General features: G+C 31.7%; 1 protein-coding gene across 7 annotated transcripts in view; it reads left to right on the forward strand.

Moving 5' to 3' along the window:
• The window catches only part of LOC106472435 (RNA-binding protein Musashi homolog Rbp6-like), a 240,342-nt gene that overhangs the window by 189,951 nt on the left and 28,712 nt on the right, over positions 1-21,679 (forward strand). For 3 of the 7 annotated variants that reach the window (XM_022401761.1, XM_022401778.1, XM_013933095.2), the window contains exons 8-11: positions 6,391-6,473; positions 11,589-11,682; positions 12,925-12,957; positions 16,176-16,250. In XM_022401761.1, coding sequence (XP_022257469.1) covers positions 6,391-6,473; positions 11,589-11,682; positions 12,925-12,957; positions 16,176-16,250 — 285 coding nt within the window. The remainder of the gene's footprint in view (positions 1-6,390; positions 6,474-11,588; positions 11,683-12,924; positions 12,958-16,175; positions 16,251-21,679) is intronic. The other 4 variants (XM_022401773.1, XM_022401786.1, XM_022401767.1 and 1 more) reach the window with 3 other exon arrangements.

A 21,679-nucleotide genomic window follows, 5' to 3' on the forward strand; every position in this document is an offset into this window, starting at 1 on the left:
TTAATAAAAAAAGTTGGGAAAGTTAAAGAATGATAAAGCTCCTGGATAAGATAATATTTACTCAAGGAAAGAGGTTAAGGATTGGATATGTGAGACACTTGCTATTATTTTTTAAGACTTCAAATAGTGGGCAGGTGCCAGAAGATTGGAAGTTGGCTAATGTTAGTCTTCTTTTCAAGGGGGGGGGGTGATTAAAATTGTCTCTGTAAGTATTGGCCTGTTAATATTACAGTAGTGCGAAAACTTTTCAAATGTCTGATAAAATATGCTTTGCAAAATCATTCAACAAAGTTTAAAATTTTGTTGGATAGTTGGCATGGTTTCACTAGGGAAAATCTTGCCTTACTAATTTTTTGGAATTCTTTGAAGAGGTTACATGTGGATGAAGGTATAGGTGTGGTTTTGGTGTATCTAGATTTTCAGAAAGTATTTGGCAATGTACCCCATAAAAGGCTTGTTAACAGTTATCTCTGTAGGTGTGGAGGATAGGTTGGCTCATTGGAAGAAGGCACAGGGTTGTTATAAATGAAGTTCAGTCAAATTAGATTAATGTTAAGAATGGAGTAACTCAGGGCTCAGTGTTAGAACCTTTGCTCTTTTTGATTTACATTAATGACATAGAGGAAGAAATGGTCAATAGATTATTAAATTTTCTGATGAATTTAAAGTTTCGGGTATTGCTGGATGTGAGGAGGATGCTACTGGATTTGGATTATTTGGTGAGTTGGGCAAGTAAAGGACAGATAGCTTTTAATTATAACAAATACGTATGGGATATCAAAATTTTAATCATTAGTATAATCTTGATGGGAATAACCTTAACCGTGTTGTGGAAGAAAATGATATTGATGTCCTGGTTATTCATTTTCTTAAGACATAAGTGGTAGGGCAAATATGATTTTAGGTTGTATGTACAGAAACATTGAATACAAGTCTAAAATAGCTATGATGTCATTGTCTAGGTCATTGGTTAGACCACATTTGGAGTACCATGTTTAGTCTTGGGCTCCTTACCTTAGAAAGGACATTGGACTGTTGGAAAGGGTTCAGAAGAGGGCTACTAAAATGATACCTGAGATGAAAAGGTTATCATATGGGGATATATTACGATCTCTTGAAAAAAGAACAGTTAGAGAGGGTCTGATTGAGTTGTTTAAGGTTGTTAAAGGAATTGTTGCTGTTGATGCATCATTTTTCGTAGTTAATGGTGAGAAGAGCAAGACTAGGGGACATATATATTGTAAGGGTTGGAGTTATCTTCAACTAAGACAGTTTTATTTTTCAAGCAGGGACGTGGCAGGGGTAGTTAACGTAAGGAAATTTAAGGGAAATCTTGATAAATATTTGAAAGATAAGGACTGGCTTTTAGCTTTTTAGTGCATAATTTAGTAGATAGAACGACCTAAATGGATTCAAAGGTCCATTTTTTTTGTCCTTTAATGTTATATTATGTTTAGACTTCAATTTTCTTAAGTTCTTATTTAACACTTTTAAGTTATATCACTCTGTTTCTTACCGAAATAGTCTTAACTTTTCTGAAGTTTCAATACGGTTGAAAGGAGCTAACACAGAAAGTCTATACCACCTCTATTATTCCACGTGATTAACACGAGACACGAGCTTGCACCCGGAGTGTGACGTGCATGATTGATAGTCCTCAGCTTCAGTTAGCTGGATAGATATCAACATAGTTGACGGATAACGTCATGCGATACCGACAAATTGAGATAGGGAAAGGAAGAAGGAAGACCTCCCCTTCCCCTGAACAATTGACAACAGAGAAAGACGCATTTGATGTACTGTAACATATAAGCAGTTTTCTGAAATCCATTTTCTCCTACAACTGACTTACGCTTCGTCTCCTCGGCTTATAAAGTTAGTCTGTACTGAAGCAGAAATTCCTTCTTTGTTTAAACGTCAGCGTGTTATAAGTATTGCAAATCCAATATTTATAAAATAATATATAAAAGCTAATCAATATTTACTGTATAAAGTTACATTTATTTTTCTAATAACATCTTCGAATGTGTTAGTTTTTCGAATTGTTAATGTACGAGTTTGGTTACATACACATCTAGTTATATAATCTGTTTTTAAAATAACAATTATTATGATTGCAAACTAATACTTCTAGTAATAGAAACACAGTAGACTAACATTTATGGTATTATATAGGTATTAAACTATTGCTTATGACGGTGGAAAGATAGTAAACTATATTTTTTGTAGTAAATAGATAAGAAAATAATACTTCCAAAATTAGTGAGGCTATAAAAAAACTTTATGTGGTAGTGCGAAGATGAAAAACTATTAGTTATGGTAACGGAAAGATAATTAAATAATTATGCCGCTAGTTGGAAGACAATGAATTGATGGAAGAGTAATAAATAAAGATAATGATTTAATGGAAGTAATAAACTAATAATTTTAGCATTCTAAAGTAAACTAATATTTCTGCTAATCAAAAAGCAATAAACTAATATTTATGACAATCGAAAGGTAATAAACTAGTACTTCACAATATAAAAAGGTAATGAACTAGACTTCTGATAATCAAAAGATAATAAACTGGTATTTCACACAATCAAAAGGTAATAAACTAGCATTTAATACAATCCAAAAGAAATAAACTAATATTTATGACAATCGAAAGGTAATAAACTAGTACTTCACAATATAAAAAAGGTAATAATCTGGTATTTCACACAATCAAAAGGTAATAAACTAGTACTTCACAATATAAAAAAGGTAATAATCTGGTATTTCACACAATCAAAAGGTAACAAACTAGCATTCCATACAATCAAAAAGAAATAAACTAATATTTATGACAATCGAAAGGTAATAAACTAGTACTTCACAATATAAAAAGGTAATAAACTAGCACTTCTGATAATCAAAAGATAATAAACTAGCACTTCTGATAAGCAAAAGGTGTTAAACTAGTATTTCACACAATCAAAAGGTGATAAACTAGTATTTCACACAATCAAAAGGTGATAAACTAGTATTTCACACAATCAAAAGGTAATAAACTAATATTTCACACAATCAAAAGGTAATAAACTAGTATTTCGCTCAATCAAAAAGTAATAAACTAGTATTTCACACAATCAAAAAGTAACAAATTAGTATTTCACACAATCAAAAGGTAATAAACTAGTACTTTCACATAATCAAAACGTAATATACTAGAACTTTTGATAAACCAAAATTTATAAAGTAGTATTTTCGATATGGTAAGGTAACATAAGGCTGATATTGACACCGTCATATGATTATACGTTTTTCAGTTCAGAGTATTTTCGTTGAATTCAAAATTGATTCATTATTACAAAGTTTCTAAAATAGTTTCAAGATTAGGTTTATATATTTGTCGAAGAGAATAACTGAAGCGTTTTTTGTTGAAGTTCAAGATGTTTATGTTTTCGAATTTCCATTTTGTTTTTCATTATTTTCTATCAGAACAAATTACTCTCATTATTTAACGCTAGACACGGTAATATTAACCATTAGCTATCTAATATCACTCATATTTCTCTCACACTTTCACACAAACATGTACATACTAGTTCGCTGCGGTACAGCAAGCAGGGGTGATTAACAACGCACTTGGTTAATTTCACTTACTTGTGTCGATCTTTTGTTTGATAGACTAACCCGAGTCGAGCGCAGCTTTTCGTCTTTGACACCGAATTCTATCGAACAAGTCATCTAATTAAACGGAGATGAATTACTACTTGGCCGTCTGGCAAAATCTATTCATTTAAGTGAACCCACCGAACGTGGTTCGACGGACTTGTAAATCGCTTATCATCTACGTCAGCTCTGCTTCTGCCATTTGACGATATTAAATTAGAGCAAGTTGTGTTAATATGATCTTGATATAATTACATATCGACCATATCATTAATTTATATTCAAGCTTTTCGCCAAGCGATGTTCACATTATTACTCTGTCAAAAGAGGGTTCATCTAAATTGGCCAAATCTAACTTAAACTTTTGCCTTTCCAAATCCTCTTACATAATAATTAAAGAATTGAAAACCTGGAGAAATGCTGAATATGTTAGATTTTTCTGTATTCTCAATCTTAATCGTTTTATAAATAAATGTATATATTGTTAGTTGCCGAGCTATATGCGTTCCATCCACCGAGGAAAATCGAATTTCGGCTTTTAACGTTGTGAGTTCGCAAACTTACCGCTGACCAATCTGATGATTTGTCGTGAAATGATAAAATTACTCTTGTTGTAAAATACGTTTATTGTGAAAATAAAGAAACCAAATGAAATATACTTACTTGGGTGAACTTTTCTAGATGAAGCATGAATCTTAAAATGTGTGTTTATTATTGACTGCTAATGATGTCCTGGCACGTATAGTTAAAGGTTCAATGTTTTCTACTTTTTTCGTGTTATAAAGTTTCGATTTTTTAAACGTAAAATTTAAATAGATATAGCCAAGATGTCTTCATCCACCAATACCACAAATCTGATTTCTAAGCCATCATCTTCCTAAACAATCGATTCCTATTATAGCTACAACAAAAACATTTGTCTATATACGGTTTTTTCTTTGTTGATGTCTGAAGTAAAGCGGTCTTCTGTTAAGCCATGTTATTTTTTTTTCTATTAATCAAAGAAATGCTTCTAAATCTTAACTTTTCTCCTTTCTGACCCAACAGGTAAACTAGCTAAGGCCTTGCCTTTATCATGCTCTTCGATCCACCAGTAAAAAAAAATCTATATTTTCATTTTCTCCAATCCATCAATAAAACGGAGTCAAATGTTATTTATCTTCAATTTCGTTGATACTTAAAGAAAAGTTATCCATATTCCAGCCAAATTTCACATTTTAGATTTTCAAATAAAACAAGCGTATTATTTAGCCATTATCATAATTCCGATTTACTAGCGAAACATTTCCATATTCCAGTATTTTCGTTTTAGTTTGTCATCAAACGAAGTGGGACCACTTCCTAACCATTAGCCAATAACACTGATCGATATCCTAGTCACTTATTTTTCTCGAAAGTTCCACGTGCTGGTGTTTAATTTGATAAAGTAAATTGAGTTTAAAAATTACAAATGCCTTAGAAACAACATTCCCTAGCCTTGTAAAAAGAAAAAAACAAAATGTCTGGACTTTAAGAAGCATCTTTCCATGTTGGTCTCCTCTATGTCTATAGAACGCAAACTACCTTAAAACCTTATTCGTTGATAAAAAACTTTAAACAGTTATACAACCTTGGATAGAAAAATATGTGGTAAAATAAGGGATTTTCGATTAATAATTACTTGTAGGAAAGATATATTCAAGTTAACATCTGTATTTTGTTAGCTATCGACCAGTTACAATGTCTTTCATTAATAAAAGCTGAATGCGGACAGGAAAAGTGCATGTTAATCCTCAATCAAAATAAAAAAAATATGTTGTTTGTTATTATTTTATGTTACTATTAATAAAGTGCTGTATGTTGCAAAATTATGTACACAGTGTTCGAGCTGTAGTCATATCAATTAATACAATTTACTACGTTTTCCCAAATTATCACGTTGCACAGAAGTTTATGTATATATTCGATTATTTGTTTATACTTTCTGTTATTGTTGTTACATACTCAAGCGCATTGTCTTCGAATATCATCTGTTAATGCTGGTATTTTCACATCCACAGATCCACACCAACCAGTATATATTAGTCATTATTGTTGGTACATCCAGATTCACATTAATATTTGCATACTATCTATTAATACCCATACGTTCACATCCACAATAATCTGTGTATACTAGTTATTAACGTTGGTACATTTAGATTCACATTAATATTTGCATACTATCTATTAATACCCATACGTTCACATCCACAATAATCTGTGTATACTAGTTATTAACGTTGGTACATTCAGATTCACATTAATTTTTGCATACTATCTATTAATACCCATACGTTCACATCCATAATAATCTGTGTATACTAGTTATTAACGTTGGTACATTCAGATTCACATTAATGTTTGTACACTATCTATCAATGTTTATACGTTCACTTCCGCAACAGTCTGTGTATACTAGTTATTAACGTTGGTACATTCAGATTCACATTAATGTTTGTACACTATCTATCAATGTTTATACGTTCACATCCGCAACAGTCTGTGTATACTAGTTATTACAGTTGATGCATTCCGATTCACCGTTATATGTGTATGTCAGCTATTGATGTTTACATCAGATTCATAAGATCAAAATTTACATAAATACTTAATTTATTAATCCAATAATGTAAATTATTATTTTCTATCTATTTTGAATTTATCTAATTTTCTTTTCACACGAGACTGTTATCAATTTTTGGTTATATTTCGTTTTGATTACTGATTTAGGTTTTGGTTTTGTGACGTTCGAAAACGAAGATGTCGTAGACAAAATCTGTGAAATCCACTTTCATGAAATCAATAACAAAATGGTAAGCATTTTTTTGTTGTTAAATGTATCCAATTTAGTTTTTAACTTAATGAATCTTTCAAGCTATCCTTTCCAACTTCCGCATATTACTTTTAAAGATACACTTCCCCCTTGATAACCCTTTTAGCATAACCCAACCAATACTATTATCATTTTCTCTTTAATGCACTTCCAAAAGTTAAATTATGATATTTAAGATTAATATCAAAATACAATATAATAAAATTAATCATTTATCATCTCATGACCTGAAGCGTTCATATTGTTAGACTAGAAATATGTTAGCTTTTGAGAATCGAAGAAATAAACAAACATTATTTCTTAACAAAATATTGGTTTATATAATTTAGTTAAGAACCTCAAGGCTTCGAAATACTGATCTTTTATTAAACTTGTATAAAGTATTAGTGTTATGTTAAAAAATGTTCCTCATGTTTTTGATATAGAATAATTATAGTCTTAATTATTATTACGCACGATATGTGGGATTTTTATTTATATTGTATAAATACAATTGTATTTATTATTACACGAACAACGAATGGATACATTATGCATCATAACAAATAAATACAGCCCTATTACACGATCAAAGACATGTTGTTTACATATAACTTATGTATGATGTTAGTTTTCATAACACGCAATAAATGAACACAATTTGATTTAAAAAGCTGGAATAAAGACTTAATTACAGTTATTTCACGAAGACAAGATACATTTCTCATTTACGTCAGTTCGAGTTTTACGCACACAGATCATATACAGGGCGATTCAGAAGTCCTCGGACAAGCAGCTAATTCAGAACCAAGAGGTATAGAGTAATTAATTGCTGATGATATGGAATGAAGTGTCACGGACCTGTGATAACATCAATTAAATAATCCAATATCATGTCCTTTGGAAATTATACTAGTAATCATATTATATCCAACGTCTTAACGGCAAAGGCGTATTAAATTTTAAAAACTAGCTGGAGTACACGTCCCCTAACATAAATAATGAAAGGTTATCTTATGACATTAAAAGCTGATATGTAATTGTAAAAAAAACGCAAAAATGCCCATAAAAACCGCAAAACGCAAAACTGAAAATTTGTATATACCCCCGTATGGACCTAATGAACCTTCATCCATCCACAGACAGTACTATTAATGCAGTACTTCAATAACAATAGTTTTAAACATAAATACACCCTTTCCGTGCACATAGAGTTGTGATACAAAAGATCTAAATCCAACAGTAGTAAAGTTTCAGGTTCAGGATCAGAATATTTCATATTCAGGCCATTGCAGCCTTTAAGGGTCCAAAAGAACGAAAAGTATTAAAATAGAATACCCCTAAATAAGGTATTACACAAGCATTGTGCTGCAACTGTTCCAAAATCGTCTAATTAATGGTAGAGTATTCAGTTGAAGAACAGTTTAACATGGTTGTGATGTATGGATAGTGTCACTATAATGCCCAGGCTGCTTCCAGATTGTATGCCGAACGGTTTCCAGATGAACTTCATCCTTCACATCATATGATAGGAAATGTTTATTAACGGCTGCATTTCACAGGTTCATTTACGGACTAACGACGTCCGGGTAGACAAAGAACAGTAACCAGTATTGTGCTGCCATATTGGTGTTTGTCACATTTTGCCAGCAATTTGAACACAGATATTGACTGCTTGCCACTATTTCGTAATATTGTTGGGATGTTGACCTCATCTGCATTTTATCTCTATAACTGTAATTTTGAGGTTTAACTGTTTCATTTGTTATTGTCTACATTTTTTTGCAGTTGACAATTTTGATGTATGGTGCATAATAATAAAAGTTTTGAAGGACATGACCTTGAAGTTGACCTTGAATGACCTCAACAATATTGTCGAGGGTAAGACCGCAACATCTCATTCCGTATCACCAACAATTATTTTCCTATACCTCTCCATTTCTGAATTATATGATTCAATGGACTTTTGAATCCCCCGTCATAGCGAGCTATATAAAACTTTGTGAACGTGATAAGAGTATTCCACTGCCTGTCAAGGGCTTGTTCTTCTTGTCATTTATGAGACTGACAACTTATTATTCCGTGATGAGAAAAAGCCTGTCATTTTAACATAAAGAGGTGAATAAAAATTGGAGAAAATGCCATTTAAAGAGGAATAGAAGTCTGTCTTATTGATAATCAAAAGCGGGTTGATATCCACCTCACTGTCATTCACAATTGGGTAAGGGTTTGTAGCACTGATATAAAGATGAACAAAGGTGTTTCTACTGCTATTCAGAGACAACTGAAATTCTTTGATACTGATATTCAGAAAGGAAGGCGATGAAGACTGGTAATACTGACATTCAGTGATGAAAAGCTGTCACACTGACATTAATAAATGAATAAAAGTTGCTAGTATAGACATTAAGAGAGCAAAAATAAGTGTATATATAAGCTTCTCATACTGACATTGAGATATGTGCAAGTTGCTATTTCTGATAGCTAGTAGTGAAGTAATGCATATTACATTAACAGTTAGAAGTGAACAAAATTTTGCAATATTAACATTAAGAGATGGATAATAGTTTATAATCTTGACTTTTAAAGAATAGCAAAACTGTCATTTTAACTTTCAGAAAAATATTAAACGGTAATAATATTGAATTTATTGATGAATAAGAACAGTAATAAAGTTTACAATACATCTGAAATAGATAAACGTTTGTGATTTGAAATTTATAAAAATGGGTTCGGCGGTATTGTAAATTTTTCATACTGACGTTCAATGATATTGTAAATTTTTCATACTGACGTTCAATGATATTGTACATTTTTCATACTGGCTTTTCAGAATTGTGCATTTGTATATACAAAACATGTGTTTATATATTAAAGAAAAGTAATTAAAACGAAAATTCACTTCCTGTATGTTGTCGATAAACAGGAGTAATTTTACTTTCCTAAAGCTACTATTAACTAGTTTTCATCGAAAAATATAGTCATGGAAAACTATCTCAATTTCAAAAAAACTTGGCCAGGTTAGTGACACAGTAATTCAAAGTTGCAGTAGTTGGGAGAAATGAGATACATATTTACAGTGAACTCTGCAAACAGCCAGACCTGTCAACAATTTACTGAAGTTCTTTTGCACCTCAGCAGTTTGTTTTACATTATAATTGATTAGACGGACATGTCATGACAACTAAAAGCATGCCATGTTTCTGGAAGATTCAGTGTTACCATTGCATTATCATGGAAAGCTTGTGTATAAATAGGAAATAAAGCTGTGAGCATAACTCAGGTAGTTTCTATTACTAATCACAGAAAAGGGCTGATAATGCAAGTAGTTTGTACTACAACTCACAGAAAAGGGTTCATAATGCAGGTAATTTGTATTACCACTCACAGAAAAGGGTTCATAATGCAGATAATTTGTATTACCACTCACAGAAAAGAGTTCATAATGCAGGTAATTTGTATTACCACTCACAGAAAAGGGTTCATAATGCAGGTAATTTGTATTACCACTCACAGAAAAGGGCTGATAATGCAAGTAGTTTGTACTACAACTCACAGAAAAGGATTCATAATGCAGGTAATTTGTATTACCACTCACAGAAAAGGGTTCATAATGCAGGTAATTTGTACTACTACTCACAGAAAAGGGTTGATAATGCATGATTTTGATGTGCAGTAGTAAGATTTTCTAGAGAAAATTGAGCTATATACGAGACATTATGTATATTTCGATCTTTATTTCTATGATATAATGTAAGTAGTTCATCTAAGTTCCGAATTAAAAAACAAAAATTTTTCGAATTAAATACGGCGAACGTTTTCTCATGCTACATTACTGGTAGACGGATTAAAACGAAACAAACTCTATTTACTAATGGAATGTATAAAATATAATAACATTAGAATACTAAGCTAGATCAAAGGACTTATATTGTTTTAATCAAAAAATAAACATCTTATTCCGTACTACACGTAATCCATCTTCAGCAGCTTACCGAGAACGTTTAAGCCATTCCAATTTGAAAAATCAAGAAAACAAACCAACCAGGCTATATAAGCTGTAAAATACACATCAGTTATTATAAAATACCAAATAAAAAGATTATAGAAGTTGGCTTTATATTCGACGAAACATGAAAACACATTAAACCTCATATAAAAATATATTGAATTAAGGTATATTGCCAAGACTTTTCGTAGTTCTCATTTGCTGACATGGAGTCACTGGAATTACAAACTAAGTACAAGTAGGGATGGTATTAAACAGAACCTTGGTTCGCAATATGAAGCAAAAACAAATTCCAAAAAGATTAAGTATCAATTCACTGTGTCAACACCTAACAGTTATTTATTCATTTTACGTATTAGTGGGTTTAAAACAGCCATAAAACCCGTTTCTATTGTAGAAAATGTGTAATAACATAAGCAATCTAAATAAAAGCAATGTGACAGGTTTATTGACGTGATTTCCTTATTTATGAGCGTGTGTAAAGTGAATTATATATGTGTGTGTTTGTGTGTTATCTGATAGAAACTAATACACTGAATATTTTTATCTGGTATTCTGTTTGACTTTGTTGCTGAGCATAAAGCTATGCAATGAGCTATGTGTGCTTTGCCCACTGCGGGTAACAAAACCCAATGTTTAGCGTTATAAGTCCTCATATTTGTCGCTGAGGCACCAGGCGGCATCTGGTAGTCAATACAGTTTTAAAACGTTTGGTGACATTCAACGGTAGTTTCACAAATTAATGCGTGATATCAACCAAGTAAATCACTAACAGATCGAAAGTAAGAAAGTAACAGAGGTAAACAGGTAATGTAATTAACTTGATTGTTATTGAAGGTTTAAGCTAAACAAAGTTTTAAAAATATAGTGATAGATAACACAGTACAATCAAAGTTAATTGGACATAACTGTAGAGATAGGATAACATCCCCTATTATACATAGCAACTCTTGAAAATGCATTCATGGCGTTGATTTTCACTATACTTTCTTTTTGAGTGTTTGTGTGTTTCAATGAATCTCGAAGCGTTATATTTGACTTCTATGTGGATCCCTGTAAAACGCTGCATGCTGTAGTAAATGACTAAATCTTCCTCCTACTGAACAGGTTGAGTGTAAGAAAGCTCAACCGAAAGAGGTGATGATGCCAAACAACGTGGCACGAGGAAGGGGAACTGGTCGAGGAGGTTACGGTGAGTTTGGTACGAAATTGTATTTATCTTTTTACAATTAATGTATTTTTCATTCAATCATTTATTCTTTTGTATGTTTGTGTTTTTGTATTGTTGCTACATTTGATGAGATATAGCTTCATTCTGGGAATTGTTTGGTCTTCAAGAGGAGTTCTCTATAAAAAAACCAAAAAGACAAGTATTGCCTTGGATGGAAAGCTATTTTTTATATCCTCAATAGAGTTAAAAAGTTTCAGATATTTTTTATTATTCTTCATGGTCTTAGTTTGTTTATTTGCTGTTGTTTAAATTAAATAATTTTAGCTTTGTTAGAATTTTTCTAAAATAATTTTAGAATAATATTGTTCATGGGAACAGATAAAATATATTGTTCTCTCCGAAGAAATGAATTGAATATAGAATAATGATAATATGTTCTTCTTACGCATTATTAAACTACACAGTTGTTACTTTTTACTTCACATTGGGTAAATCTAAAGAGATTTTCACTGGATTAGAATTGACATAAATTAATTACAGTGGTAATCAAATTTAATGTTAATTACCAGAGCGACCAATTAAAACCTTTTATATGATATTAGCCATCTATTGTTCAAAAAACGTTTTCGTCTTACATACTATTTTACGTTAGAATGCAACAGTACTTGATACTTTCAATACATGTATACAGGAAATTATTACTCATGAGCCTGTTGAGTACTCTGCATTATCTAAACAATGAAGCCGTTTGCAATTTCACTTTATTCAATTGGTTCAGTATTTGCTCAAGAGAAATGTCTTCAAAGAGTTAAAAAACAAAAACAAATTTTTACTACTCTTCTCAACAATTCACATTAAATATATATATATCTATATAAATATAATAGTACTGTCTGTTGTTTGTTGTATGTCCATGTAACTACTTCGCAGGATGTGGGTGGATCTTCACCAAAATTGGTATTGCGGGGGTACATACAAGTTTTCAGTTTTGAATTTTGTGTTTTGCAGTATTTATGGGAGTTTTTGCGTTTTTTTACAATTACATATAAGGGAAGCAACTGTAATAGCTATTAAACTATATTCATAATAAACAGTTTTAAAACAAAAGCAAACAATTAAGCAAACTAAAATCCTATCTGTCACACATGTTAGTATTGATAAACATAATAAGTATGCTATACCTATTCATAATACTACTTTATACAAATAAAGCTAAGTAAATTTACTATCATATATAAACACATGCCGATAATATTAAATATCTCTTTTCAGACCTTGTTTGGCCCCTTGGAGCATTAACAGAAGGTAGGTACAGCGTATGTAACCCTGAAACTGGTTATATTTTTTGTGACTGTGCATCTAAAAGAAAAGAAACACGGATTGCAATACGCCTGGAAAACCTGAGAATACTAAATAATCTCCAGATAATAAGATATTAATTATTTTGATAGCGTCCCATAAGCTTTAAGAATTGAAACTATGTGTTTTCGCATATCAGAAACTTTGGCTACGTGTTGGTTCTTACAAGCTTGTTTGTAAGTAAGTCAGAATTATTAAAACACAAGCAGCTCATTGTAAAAATGGGACATCAGCTCATGAGCTTATATATTTTTAAAAGTATTTTAACGTGTTTATGTAATTCAATAAAACTTCGAATCTAAAATGCCTTTGCATTTCCTTGACATTAACTATATTCCAGTCCAAGCTGATTTTGTTGGAAATATGCTTTGTTAGTAGCCACTATTTGGACTTTACAAGCATTTTACTGACCACCTCTATAAATAAAATGTTCTAGGTTCATAAGATTCTGTCACTTAAGTCGTACAAAATAATAAATAAAACACGTCTTGAGATAAAACCATCCAGATCTAGCAGCTGTTCCTGTATGTTTTTCCAGGTCTACAACTTCTAAAAAAGAGTGTCTTCAGGAAAAAAAATGGTCCTTCTCGTCAAGTTTTTCAGCTTCTAAATAGTCTACTTCGCCAGATGTTTCAAGCTTTATTACAGCTAATTATAGCGAGATATTAGCTAATCAATTGTCCAGATTCGACAACTGCTTGAGTTCAACAGACATTGAAGAGGGAATGCGAGCATTTCTCAAAAGTTCAGCTTCTCTCGGGCAGCTAGAATGAAAGGTTTTTCCAGTTGATAAACGAGAAAGAGAATAGAATGTTTATTGGCCTTTTTAATTGTTTAAACAGAAGTAACGTGTGTTAGGGGGCGTTCAATAAAATAGGTACTTCATAAATATTATGTTAGGTTTGGTAATTTTTATTAATAATGCTTCGTTAATTTTTCTTTTGTTTACTTCTTGTTTTTTTTTACCCAATGTCTTTATGTTTTCGTAATTTAGTTGATGGTTAGTTTTTATTTATTCATTTACATGAGATGGTCTTTTTAAGTGTTCATTAAATCTCGTTTTTAGATTTTTTCCTAGTTTCACCAGCATATATAGATTCACAATTTTCACAGTTAATTTCAGAGATAGATCCATTTGTGTAGTCTTCATTAATGAAAGGTTTGTTTAATCACTCCTCTGTTTTTAATACAGGTTTTGGTATGAATTTTGTTCGAATATTCATGTTATGTTTTTTTTTAGTTTGTTCTCTATTCTTATAACCTGTTTTCTTCTTTTTCCTGTTTATGAGACAATTCCAAAATACAACATATTTATGTTTTACATACTAAATAATGAAGAAACACTTACTAAAATAACGAGAAACTTGAACAAAACATATGAAAATAAACTAAATAAATTCATTTAAAAAATATACAAATACACAAAAAATCCCTAAATAAAATATAATAGCACTCAAAAACTGGGATGCTAGAACACCAAACATTTATGGTTGTTTAAAAATACACAAAAATCCGGTTAACATCAGATTAATTGTCTGTACGTATGCATAATTTAATTATAACCCAGATAAGCGTTTCTGTTGCTGAGAAATTTCCTATGGAATCGTTAAAAAGAACTAATGTCCAACAATGTAGCTTCAATGTTTCTCTGAAGAAACTAAATAGAAACAGAAAAACTAAATCAAAACTATAAACTATATCTTGATTCAACAAAGTTAAAAACTTTGTTTGATTTTGTAATAATCAACTGTTTTGAATTTTTTTGGATATTTTACATCCACAACAATGGATTTAGCATGGGAAGCCATCTATCACTCTGTAACAAACATATTCGCGATTCCTATAGAAATAAAAGCAATATAAAAAGCTTCATTCCTCCAAATGCATTTCGTAGAGATACGTTGACGATGTATTATGTATCTTAACACCCAATATGAACAAAACTACTTCTTTAAATACGTAAACTTCGTCCATTCTAAGATAAAATTCACAACTGAAAAGGAAAAAGAGGCAATAATATACTTCCTAAATTTAAATGTCACACGACTTCACAACACATCAAACATAGATATACATAGAAAAAAAGACATACAACGAAGTATACAAAACTGATAATCATAACACGTACAATAAAAGGCTTCTACAACATTTCTTTCCGCCTTCGTTCAGCTAAAGAAATAAACGATGAAATAAATTATTATTTCCACTTGCCTTTAAAGTTTATGTACTTTTGTAGAAAACCGTCACCCTACAAAATATATAAGAAAATAGAGATTGTGTTTTTTTGTTAAGCACAAAGCTACACAAATGGCTATCTATAAAATGAAAATAAAAATAAACAACCAAATTATAAAAATGATCCCATACATAAGAAAGAGAGGAGAGAAACTCATAGGAACAAAGAACGAAACACATAAATATATCATACAAAACCCTGGATGACACATAAAGGATTTACTACATAAATGGATCTATCAAATTATCTATGAACTTGTAAATCTATATATGTTTAATAAACAGATTTAATAAACATTAAAAGGGCCTTCACATGTAAGTGAACATGTAGAAAAACTTTCATCATAAAATAAGTTAGGAAAACATAAAGATATTGGGTAACCAACAAGACGTAAATAAAAGAAAAGTTAAGGAAACGTTATTAATAAAAATGACCAAACCTAACACAAATATTTATGAATGATCTTCACTTTACCTTTATTGAGTCCTATCTATTTCACATGACTTTTGTTTAAACATTTAATTAGCTCACGTACAACGTGAAAGTCTTGGTATGGGATATGTTTCCAGCTGCCCAAGGAAAACTTAAGTGTTTACGGGAGTTTATAGAAACACGTTTTAAACCTTAGTAAACTTTTAATAAAAAACAACAATCGTAAGGAGTTCGTGAAACGTTTTGTGGGTGTTACATTGATATTCTAAATTTGACAGACGATACACTAATGACTTTCCTAGTATTGAAATATTCTGTGACGCATAATAATACTGTACATTTGAGCTATATGTATGCGCGTGTGTTTTATTAAGTCTTTTTAGTAAAGTACACATATCATTTTGTAAAATATTATTAATGCAGTTTAAATTTAACCGAGACCTGAATTAGGGTCATTTTAAGCATTTAATCCAACTGTGGTTGTTGTCTCTTCCAGTAGGATTCCCAGCGGCTTACAGCTACGGGCGAGGAGGATACACTGGCTATCCGGGATTTGGCTATCCGTTCGCAGGTATGAACTTAAATATGCAACAGATATATATTCCATGCCCTCTGGATCACGTGAGCGTATACAACTTGCATGCAATGCAGCTGTGACGATCAACACTCTAGCCTCTTCCTCTCCGCTGCATTTGCTCCCCAGATTGTTTTCAATATATCACAGTTTACATTGTCTCAACACTTCTAAAATGTTCCGATTAGTGACCTAAACGTTTCTGGGTAGGGTTTGAGTTCTTTTCGGCATCTCTTGGTCTTATTTTGATTTCTTTTAGATGATATGCCTAAATTCATTTTCTATTAAGCCCAACGAACTAATGTTTTTTTTTTGTTGTTGTTGTTTTAAGTTGGGAAGGTTCTATGATAATTTTTCACAACTTGTGTGATTTCATTATTTTAGTTTATTTGTGTTATACCCCTGATTTTGTGCCAAAGTTTCAGACGAATTGAACTTTCAGAGATGCTTACATTTTTCTCATCTCAGTACCTCAAATGAAAACTGAAAAAAAGCACTATGTTTACACCCAAATGGCTATTATTTATCAGGTATTTAAGCGGTTTAAAATTCCAAGAACAATTTATATTTTACACATGTCGGCTCAGTGTTTTATTATTAGGTTCAGAGGATTGGCCTACTTGGCTGAGAGGAGGATTTGAAACGTATTCTGTGAATAATGATTTAGATAGAAACAGGCTTAATAATTTCGGAGAGGCCATTGTGGCAGAACACGTCCCATACTATTAATTATCTATTTCGTACGTCCTAAGAATATGGTCAATGTTATTCACGTGTGTTTCTTATAGTTTAGAAACAGTAATATCGTTAGGAGTCAAGATTTCTCAAAAGTAGATAGGAAACGCAGTAGAGTGAACTGTCTCTAGTATAATAACAATTTCACTATAATAGATATTCATATCTGTTCTCTTATATTATTACTATTAAACTAAGAGGTAGTGATAGAAAACTAAGCGTAGAGAGATCCATAATACGAGAAGTTGGTTAGAATAGACTTTTCCAAACTGCTCAGTTTTCAATTCTGGTGATCAAAAAAAGTTGGAACTGTTGGAAATTATTTATCGCTGTAAAAATATGTAATTCTTAATTTTTATTTTGTGAATTCGCTTTTAATGACATTGAATTTGTTGGAATTGTTTCAGTTGTGTAAATAAATTATTTCGAACGTTACATCAAACGTTTTTGTCACTTCTACATTTGATACGTCTGGGTAGCAGCAGCAAAAAAGCCTCATTTCCAGATACTAATTTAACATTTGAATCACGAGACAAGAGTATAAAGATATTCTACATAAGCAATACGCGTTTTCAATTCGACTACTATAGTTTCGGTTTCGAAATCACGTGACCTACGTGAAGCAGATCATAACATTATCACGTAGTTTTGTCTTTAATGTATTATTTAGCAGCTGTATTTCTTGCCCAAATTTGTTAGTGTAGTATCCAGTGAACAAGTTTCTTACTTAAGGTTACTAGTTTAGCACTTAGCAGTTGTGTGTTTCATCCAAAGTTTTTAGTGAAGTAACTGCAATCGTGTTTCTTATATAAAGTTGTTAGTATAGTGCCTAGCAGCAAGTTATCTTTCCTAAATTTATTAGTGTAGTATATAGCTATCGAATTTTCTAAAAACGTTCCTAGTCTACCACGTAGCAGTTGAGTTTCTTACCTAAAGTTGTTTGTGTAGTTTCTAGTGATTGAGTTTCTAACCTAATGTTGCTAGTACAGTACATAATAGTATATATTATTACCCAAAGTTGTTAGTGTAGTATAGAGTAATCGAGTTTCCTAACAAAGTTAATAGTTTAGCACCTAGCAGTTATGTTTCTTACCCAAACTTGTTAGTGTACTTTTTAGTAATTTAGCAGCTGTATTAGTTGCCCAAAGTTGTTAGTGTAGTATCTATCAGGTGAGTTTCCCAATAACATTTTTAGCGTAGTATTGAGTAAGCGAATACCCCACAAAGTTATTAGTGTAGCAATTGTGTTTTTTACCCCAAGCTGTTAGTCTAATATCGAGTAATTGAGATTCCTAACAAAGTTGCTAATGTAGCACCTAGCGGTTGTTCCTTGCCCAAAGTTGTTAGAGTAGATTTTAGTTAGTGAGTTTCTAACAAATCTTGCTAGTGTAGTACTTAGCAGTATATATTCTTACCCATAATTGTTAGTGTAGTATCGAGTAATCAAGTTTCCTGTAAAGTTATTCGTGTTGCACGTAGCAGTTGTGATTTTTGCCCAAAGTTGTTAGAGTAGATTTTAGTTAGTGAGTTTCTAACAAATCTTGCTAGTGTAGTACTTAGCAGTATATATTCTTACCCATAATTGTTAGTGTAGTATCGAGTAATCAAGTTTCCTGTAAAGTTATTCGTGTTGCACGTAGCAGTTGTGATTTTTACCCAAAGTTGTTAGATAAATATCGAGTAATCGAGATTTCTAACAAAGTTGTTCGTGTACCACCTAACAGCTATGTTTCTTACCCAAAATTGATAGAGTAGTTTTAAAAATTAACTTGCTTACATAATCGTGTAGTGTAGTACTTAGTAGTATATGTTCTTACCCAAAGTATTTAATGTAGTAGTATCTATCAGATGAGTTCCTAATAAAGTTATTAGTGTAGTACATAGCAATGTATATTCTTACCCAAAATTGTTAGTGTAGTATCGAGTAATCGGGTTTCCTTCAAAGTTATTAGTGTAGCACCTAACATTTGTATTTTTACCCAAAGTTATTAGTGTAATATCGAATATTCAAGTTTCCTAACAAAGTTGTTAATGTAGCACCTAGCTTGTTTATTGCTTGAAATTATTAGAGTAGTTTTAGTAATTGAGTTTCTGACCTAATTTTGGAACTGTAGCGCCTAGCAGTATATGTTCTTAACCAAAGTTGTTAGTGTAATATCTATCAGATGAGTTCACTAGTAAAGTTGTTAGTGTAGTATCGTGTAATCGATTTTACTAACAAAGTGGTTAGTAGTCTAGTTTCTTACCCAAAATTGTTAGTGTAGTATCGAGTAATCGAGTTTACTAACAAAGTGGATAGTGTAGAACTTAGCAGTTTAGTTTCTTACCCAAAGTTATTAGTATAGCATCAAGTAATCAAGTTTCCTAACAAAGTGGTTAGTGTTGAACTTAGCAGTCCAGTTTCTTACCTAAAATTGTCAATGTAGTATCGGATAATCGAGTTTCTTAACAAAGTTGTTAGTGTAGAACTTAGCAATTTAGTTTCTTACCCAAATATATTAGTGTAGCATCAAGTAATCGAGTTTCTTAACAAAGTTGTTAGTGTAGAACTTAGCAATTTAGTTTCTTACCCAAATATATTAGTGTAGCATCAAGTAATCGAGTTTCATAACAATTTTTTTTCTTAACAAAAGTTGTTAGTATTGAGTAATCGAGCTCCCTGACAAAGTTGTTAGTGTAGAACTTAGCAGTCCAGTTTCTTACCCAAAGTTGTTAGTGTAGTATCAAATAATCTAGTTTCTTAACAAAGTTGTTAATGTAGAACTTAGCAGTTTGGTTTTTTACCCAAAGTTGTTAGTGTAGTATCGAGCAATCGAGTTTTCTAACATACCAAAAGTTGTTAGTTTAGTATCAAGTACTCGAGTTCCCTGACAAAGTTGTTAGTGTAGAACAAAGCAGTTTTCTTTCTTACCCAGAGAAGTTAGTTTAGTATTGAGTAATCAACTTTCCTAAGAAAATTATTAATTTAGCACACTGATTAGTGTAGCACCTAGCAGTTATGTTTCTTACACAAAGTTCTGAGTGTAGTATTGAGTTATCGAGCTTCCTGGCAAAGGTGTTAATGTAGCACCTAGCAGTTGTGTTTCTCGTAACACTCAAAAGTTTATAGTTTGATAACGAATAAAATATTTTTGCAAACAAAAATGTTAAAGTAACACTTTGAATTTATGTTTCTTATCCAAAGTTGCTATTGTAGTATCGAGTAATCGAGTTTCCTAACAAAGTTGTTCGTGTAGCACCTAGCGGTTGTGTTTCCTTCCCAAAGTAGGTAGCGTAGTTTTCTAACGAAGTGGTTAGTGTATCACCGAATAGTAGTGTTTTCACCCAAAGTTGATACTGTAGTGTTGGGCCATCGAGTTTTTTTAACAAAGTTGTTCGTGTAGCACCTAACAGCTATGTTTCTTACCCAAAATTGTTAGAGTAGTTTTAAAAATAAATTTGCTTACATAATCTTGTAGTGTAGTACTTAGTAGTATATGTTCTTACATAAAGTTGTTAATGTAGTAGTATCTATCAGATGAGTTCCTAATAAATTATTAGTGTAGCACGTAGCAATTGAGTTTCTTACCTAATCTTGCTAGTGTATTACGTAACAATATATATTCTTACCCAAAATTGTTAGTGTAGTATCGAGTAATCGAGTTCCCTTCAAAGTTATTAGTGTAGCACGTAACATTTATGTCTTTACCCAAAGTTATTAGTGTAATATCGAATAGTCAAGTTTCCTAACAAAGTTGTTAATGTAGCACCTAGCTGGTTTCTTGCTTGAAGTTATTAGAGTAGTTTTAGTAATTGTGTTTCTGACCTAATTTTGCAACTGTAGCGCCTAGCAGAATATGTTCTTAACCAAAGTTGTTAGTGTAGTATCGAGTAATCGAGTTTCCCAACAAAGTGGTTAGTGTATAACTTAGCAGTGTAGTTTCTTACCTAAAGTTATTAGCAGAGCATCAAGTAATCGACTTTCCTAACAAATTTTTTCTTACAAAAATTTGTTAGTTTAGTATCAAGTAATCGAGTTCCCTGACAAAGTTGTTAGTGTAGAACTTAGCAGTCCAGTTTCTTACCCAAAGTTGTTAGTGTAGTATCGGATAATCAAGTTTTCTAACATTTTGTTCTTACCAAAAGTTGTTAGTTTAGTATCAAGTACTCGAGTTCCCTCGAGTTGTTAGTGTAGAACTAAGCAGTTTTCTTTCTTACCCAGAGAAGTTAGTGTAGTATCGAGTAATCAACTTTCCTAAGAAAATTATTAATTTAGCACAGTGATTAGTGTAGCACCTAGCGGTTATGTTTCTTACCCAAAGTTGCTATTGTTGATTAGTGTAGCAGCTAGCGGTTATGTTTCTTACCCAAAGTTGCTATTGTAGTATCGAGTAATCAACTTTCCTAACAAAGTTGTTCGTGTAGCACCTGGCAGTTGTGTTTCCTACCCAAAGTAGTTAGTAAATTTTCTAACAAAGTGGTTAGTGTACCACCTGATGGTTGTGTTTTCACCCAAAGTTGATACTGTAGTATTGAGTCATCGAGTTTTTCAGAAAAAGGTGTTAGTGTAGCACCTAACACCTAACTTGTTAGTGTAGTATTCAGTAATCGAGTTTCCTAACAAATTTATTAATGTAGCTCTTAGCAGTTGTGTTTCTTACCGAAAATAATTAGTATAGTATTGTGTAATAGAGTTTTCTAACAAAGTGGCT

This window comes from Limulus polyphemus, unplaced genomic scaffold, assembly GCF_000517525.1.
Source record: "Limulus polyphemus unplaced genomic scaffold, Limulus_polyphemus-2.1.2 Scaffold120, whole genome shotgun sequence".
Classification (NCBI taxonomy): domain Eukaryota; kingdom Metazoa; phylum Arthropoda; class Merostomata; order Xiphosura; family Limulidae; genus Limulus; species Limulus polyphemus.